Raw genomic sequence first — 6,456 nt, 5'->3', positions numbered from 1 at the left:
ACACCCTGCCTTTCTATGTCCAGCTGATGCCTGGATTTGAATCACAGTCGCCCCTCCATTGGATTATTTTACAGTTCAAGAATTCAAGTTTTAAAATATGGAAACCCAGTCATTGTGACTTCACCCTTAAATTGTGACTTTAGCAGGGTTATTTTTATTTAACAAAGACATTTAAAGACATTTTTATTTAACAAACAGACGAAAACCGTAAAAATTCGACTGTTGACGTTTTATTTTGTGGTTTCTGTACAGTTCAGGGGGACAGAGTTAAAGGTCACATAAAATGCCAGTTAAATTCGGCTGCTGTCAACAACCCAAAACTTCCAACATTAAAAAAAAAATCAAAGCAAGCTGGTGAAGATTAGGCAATAATCTTGGGTAATTTCCTAACGCTAATTACAATCCAAGACGCGGCACCCACGCGCGCACGCGCCCACGGAGTTCTTCAGACGCAATGCTGTGGCTAAGACCAGCCCGCGAAGTGCCAGCGCCTCCACGCCTGCAGCGCAGCTGGGTTTGTGCAGCCACGGGCGGTTTGAGATCCTCGCCTACCTCTGCTTCCTTTAATGAGAACGTTAATTACCGAGTTTCATAAGCCTGAAGCCTGCGCTACGACATGCCTTGCTACCTATTTTAGTAAGTCCGAACACCGATAGCGTGGAACGTGGTTGGAATTCTGTTGCAAGCTCAAAGGTTGGTTAAGCTACCTTTAGGGAAGCGGAGACTAAGTAGATTTTCAGGTTTTAAGGACCTTAAACTGCAACAAAACACCTGGGCGTGCGAGCCTGAAAAACAGAACTGAGAGGCCAGACGAACTTCTCCACTCTGAACACCCAACGACCGAGGCGCTGTCACCACGCGCACCCGCGCACACCCCACTCGGAAACTCTGGACTTTCTAGAGCGGCCCATCCGCAACACCCTTGTACCCGTGGCCTGGGCTTTCTAGACCTACTAGATCTGCATGGGCTTGGCTGGTGGTAGCGAGGGAGCCTGTGCGCTCAAACCCCAGACAAGGAAAGGAGGCCCCTTTTGGTCGACACTGTTGGGGAGCAGCCCTTAGGCCAGGTTGCTGGCGGAAGCCAGAACACCAAGCTCTGGCACAGCCTTTCGCTGCACCCAGGGCAACCCCATTGTAGCGACCCCGCGATGCTCACGGATACTAGAACAGACCGCAGGGATGGGGGTGTCACCCCCGCCACTGGGTGAGGTTATGGTGGGGATGCGATGACTTCTGGTTCTAAACAGGTGGGGATTCATCTAGAATCCCAAGCAACTGCATCGTTCCTTGGAACACCCTTTTGAGTCACTTTAATTGCCAGGGAGTGGGGGCGGGGAAGAAGGCGCCCTACAGTCTGTCGTCTGGGCGAGAAGTCTGGAAATGTCCTCCTTTCTGGGGCCAGCTCTCCCTAAATCCAGGACGCGAGAGCGCGGGAAGATTGGCTGAGGTCGCGCCCCGCCCCGGGCCCAGCCAGCCCTCACTTGGAGAACTGAGCCTGCACCGCTGCCAAGCCCAGGCCGGCGGGGACCAGATGCGGGAACTTGCACACCGCACAGGAGCAGAGGCCGGGGCTACCCGCGCCACCAGCGGGGAGAGCGAACTGGCCGCACGGTGGCTCGTCGAGCGCTAGAGACAGGTACTTGGTGGGGCGCAGCGTTTCAGGGGGCCCCACAGCGCCGGGTGCCAGTAGCACAGAGCCCGGCGCGGCAGCCAGCAGGGGTAAGCCGGCGAGGAGCAGGCGCGGGGCGGCGGGTCCCGCACCGTCGCCGAGCGCGCGGCGCAGCTCCTGCAGCGAGCTGCCCAGCAGCAGGATGTAGTTGCGGGCGAGCAGCAGTGTGGCGATCTTGGAGAGCTTTCGGCCCGGCGCGCCCTGGCAGTGAGCCGCTGAGTAGGGCAGGATAACTTCGCGCAGCGCGTCCATGGCCAAGTTCAGGTCCTGCATGCGCTTCCGCTCGCGGCTGTTGATCTTGCGCCGCAGCTGCTGCTGCTGCTGCTCCTCTTTGGCGTCGGTCCGGGCGCTCCCGGACTCCGGCGCCTGTCCCCGCGGCTCAGCGAGCGGAGCGTCGGGCTTCTCGCGCACAGGCTTAGGGAGAAGGGATGCGGTGGAGGAGGAGGATGAAGAGGAGATAGGTGGCTGCCTGTAACCCACCAGCTCGTACAGCGAGGCCCCGAGCTGCAGGTCTCCGGGTCGCTGTGGCCGCAACATGGTCGCGGGAGTGGCGTTCACACGCGCCTGGGAAACCGCATAGTACATCTGGGGCGGGGGCTGTGGGGGCGACTGAGGGCGCCCTTCATTAACGCCCGGGGGTAAGCTGGTCGGCAGATCGCCCTCCCCGCGGACCTGCGCGCGGGCGGACGACAGAGAGGGGCCGTGCGCGCCTGACACCTTTAAACCCGGCTTGGGAACCTGTGAGGACCGCGGTTGGTGGGGTGCAGCCAATAGAGGGGCGAGCTTGGCCACAGGCGAGTGTTCATTGGCTGCCTGCGAAGAGGTACAGCCAGAGTTGCCAGAGATAGTTATCCCGGGGCGCCTGCGCAGGTGCTACATCACACCCCCGAAAGCCTGGAGGGGAAGGGAGGGAGCTTTAGGGCAAGCCACCATTCCTTCAAGTTCTAGTTTAGCTGGTCAGGCTAAAATGGCTTTAGCCTCTCTTTATCTCTGAAGCTCTATTCCCAACCCTTTTTATATTTACACTTGTCCTTGTAAAATGTGATCAGCCAGCAATCCCATCACTGGGAACTACTGCAGCAGGAAGGAGAGCAGGCCAGTCTGGGCTACAAAGTGAGAGGCTCTCTGTTATAAAAATGAAGTCAAATATTCATAACATGAAACGTACCATTTCCGAGTGTGCAGTCCAGTCATAAAAAGGCCTGGCGATTTTGCAACGGATGACCAGGACTTGTTTGCTTTTGCAAAACTTAAACCATTAAAACAGCAAAACAACAACGCTAACTCTTGATAACCATTAAAAAGAAAAACCCCTCTGCCTGTCTTAGTTCTCTGTTGCTGTCATAAACACCGGAATCAAAAGAAACTAAGGGAGGAAGGGTTCGTTTGGCTGACACCTGCCAGCTCAGGAACTCCAGCAGGCACAGAGGCAAGAACCAAGAGCAAGTCCACCGACTGAAGGGAGCTGACTTCCTTCCTTCCCTAGGCTCTGAGTTGGTTACCTTTCTTAGACAGCATAGGCCCACCTAGCTGGAATGGTGCCAGCTCAAAGTGGGCTGGACCCTCCTACATCAATTATTAATAAAGAAAATACATCAGAGAGGTGCCCACCCAGCCGATCTGGTGAAGTCAATGTTCTCATTTGAGGTTCCCTCTTCCCAGGTATGTCCAGTTGACAACCAAGATGTTACTTCTCTGCCTTGGTAATCATCACCCCGGGATGTGTCTGCATGACTTTGTTTTCTCGCGAAATCCCATATAAGCAGCAGCATGTAGTATTTGTCTTTTAGTGGCTGGCTCGTTTTGGTGACTTAGCACAATGTGTTCAGGCTTCATCCATGTCAGATATAGCATGCATCTCAATTCTTCTCCTGTGTCCAAGGTTGGGCCCCACTCCGTATTTATTAAAAGATAACTTTCAACTTAATATCCTTCTTGTCTCCACCTCCCAGATGCTGGGAATACAAACACTCACCGTCCCCAGTTTATGCACTGGTGTGGATCTGAAGCCAAGGTTTTGTGCACACCAGGCAAGCACTCTACTAACAGAGCCCTAGTCCCAGCCTGAATTCTTCCTCCTGAAAAAGCCAAATAGCACACTGTAGTTCCTAGTGATGTCTTACACTTCCTGTAACCACCGCTTTTACCTGAGCTCACAGAGGGTGGATTCAACCTCGTGGCTATCAGGCCAATGCTCCTATGAATATGGTATACTCTGGTTTTACATTTTAAGTACAAAATTTCCCACCCGGTTCAGAGAACAAAATGTGTGGCTACCTGACAGGTGCACTCTCCATTACTTTCATCCCAGCTCTCTCATCCAAATGTCTACAGGGATGAAGGAGAGTCTTTGGGGTTACAATCGTCTCTTCCTTCCTCAAAGGGATGCAAGCTGCTTTTATCAGTGATTTGACTCTTCCTTAAGCAAACCCTACTCTAGCCTCTGATCAGAAAGGAAATAATACCTTACATTCCTAGCCATTGAGAGCGGCACCAGATATTTCTCTTCAAGTACAACAGGATTCCTAGAGACAGCTAGCAACCCTGCACACAAGTGGGACATACACCTGCAGCTTGTCAGAGTCACAAAACGTCCCCAGGAAGAGTCGTTTGGTATCTAAACTTCTACTGTCCAATACGGTAGCGACAGGTGGTTATGCCAGTGTAAATTAATTAGTGAAACGAAGCTCAGACCTGATCTCCAGTTGTACACTTCAGATGCACATCAGTGATAGTTGTTACCTGCAGAACAGTAGGTATGAACATTTCTCCCATGGCTGAAGGTTTGGATCTAGTGTGTAACAGAAGATGCACTTCTTCTCCCTTGATACTTTTTGTCTAAGACAAGAGTGTCCACCATAAGAACTGATGTTTGCTATGAGCACACTCGGTGTGCTTGTTGACTTCAAGACTGCTATGTTCTTTCTCCAACATCCATCCCATGGGCCCACTTGAGTCTCTGCCTCCAACCTCCAAGTGAACTTGTAACATCCTGCGATGGTGCAGGTTCAACACAGCTTTCCTCTTTGCCTGGCATACTTCCCAGCTCCTCTCTGTCAGCATGCATGATCAACCACTGGCAACATGGCTCTAGCCTGGATTGTCTTATGTATGGATATTATCTTGTCTAGACAGGATGGTTTCCAGAATGGGGAGTCACCTGTTTGTCTCTACATGCCACTGAAGTTCAGTATCATGCTTTTGTGTCTCCTGTGTGTTCAAGAGTTGTGAAGGTGGGTTTGAAAGCACTGCTAGCTCACAATAATAAGCTCCCACCCCCCGAAATGAGCAAATGGCCAAAGATACTCATTCAAGAGTGTGGACAGGTTCACAGACAGAAGGATGCTGGCAACAGGAGCCCACTTGAAGCAACCGACACTGAAGAAATAGAGGATTCAACATTTCCGCAGTCATGTCACCCTTAGGCAGAGCTGTCTGTTTGAGATGTTTTCATGGATACTTGCATTTGGCTCTCCCAGGACCCTGGTAGCCAGGCATTTTTGATCTCCCTTAAACATGGTAAAACTGAGATTCTCAGGGAGTGCCAGACTACTGAATGCCTTCAGACAGGGAAGGCAAAGCTTCTTTACAGTAAATGGCTTCTCAGAACCCCTCCTCCTGGCCAAGCTTCCAGGAGGTCCAGGAGAGACCTGAAGGGAAAAAGTTTCACACTGGCCAAAAGGACGAAGTACCTGGCCAAAGTCTAGCCAGTTCTGACAAGGTTATGGGTTCAAACTATGGTCATGAAAAATGGGGATGCTACCTCCAGAAACCCCACACCACTTTGGCAGCCACTGCTCAGCATGTTCCATCTGGACCCCAAAGCTAGATCAGGGCAAGCTTTGGTGACCATTCCCTAAGCAGGGCCCTAGGCAGTGGAATAGGGATGCAGAACCCAGTCTTGAGTCACAATGGCCCAGAGTGTCCTCTCTAGGTTTCCCAACCACAGGCCAGGGCACCAAGAATCTAGCCTCCAGGAGACACTTTTATTGTGGATATTCCTGAGGGGTGTTTTTAACCTTGGCTTCACTTCATTAGCCCCTTCTTGGAGTAGAAACAAGAAGCCCCACCCCCATCCCCATCCCCACCCCCACCCCATAGTCAGCCTGCATTTAGGTATTTCAGTGGAGAGCCCCAGAAGAGAGTTCCGGGTGGCCGTACGGTCCCAACATGGGCACAGGATTTGGCATTCTTTGGAGCTGGTGACTTGGATGGCCCCTTGTGCCGGGCCCAGAGCTCCAACAGCATGCAAAGCGTGACAGCTGGCAAAGGCCAGTGAGGCATTGTGGCCACTGGCAGGGACCCATGCAGTCTGTCTCAAGGGGAGGCAGCTGCTGTGGCCTCCCACATTCAGGACATGCTTGGGGAACAAGTTGCACCAGCCCTAACAACGCTCTTGTCTTCACTCAAATGGGCTCACTTGCTCTCTCTTTCTCTCCCTCTCCCTCTCTCTCCCCTCCTCTGTGAGTGTGTGCGTGTGTATCTCTGTCTCTGTCTCTTTCTCTGTGTGTGTGCTGTCTGTGTGCCCTGTGTATCTCTCTTTGTCTCTGTCTCTCTGTGTCTCTGTCTCTCCTCTCTCTGTGTGTATCTCTTTCTGTCTCTGTGTATCTCTGTCTCAGTCTCTCTGTGTATCTCTGTCTCTGTGTATCTCTGTCTCAGTCTCTCTGTGTATCTCTGTCTCAGTCTCTACTTTCTGTGCGTGTATCTCTGTCTCTGTCTTTCTGTGTATCTCTGTCTCTGTCTGTCTCTGTCTCTCTTCTTTCTGTGTGTATCTGTCTCTGTCTCTC

General features: G+C 52.1%; 1 protein-coding gene across 1 annotated transcript; it reads right to left on the bottom strand.

Annotated features, from left to right (window-relative positions):
• Positions 1-214: 214 nt before the first annotated feature.
• Olig1 (oligodendrocyte transcription factor 1) lies at positions 215-2,356 on the bottom strand. The gene has a single exon (XM_028756423.1). It carries the CDS (start codon positions 2,252-2,254, stop codon positions 1,478-1,480), a length of 777 nt encoding a protein of 258 aa, XP_028612256.1. The 5' UTR covers positions 2,255-2,356; the 3' UTR covers positions 215-1,477.
• Positions 2,357-6,456: the final 4,100 nt, after the last annotated feature.

This window comes from Grammomys surdaster, unplaced genomic scaffold (genome assembly GCF_004785775.1).
Source record: "Grammomys surdaster isolate TR1022 unplaced genomic scaffold, NIH_TR_1.0 126118, whole genome shotgun sequence".
Taxonomy (NCBI): Eukaryota; Metazoa; Chordata; class Mammalia; order Rodentia; family Muridae; genus Grammomys; species Grammomys surdaster.
Note: the sequence above shows the minus strand (reverse complement) of the source record. Positions and strands in the feature narration are given on the sequence as shown.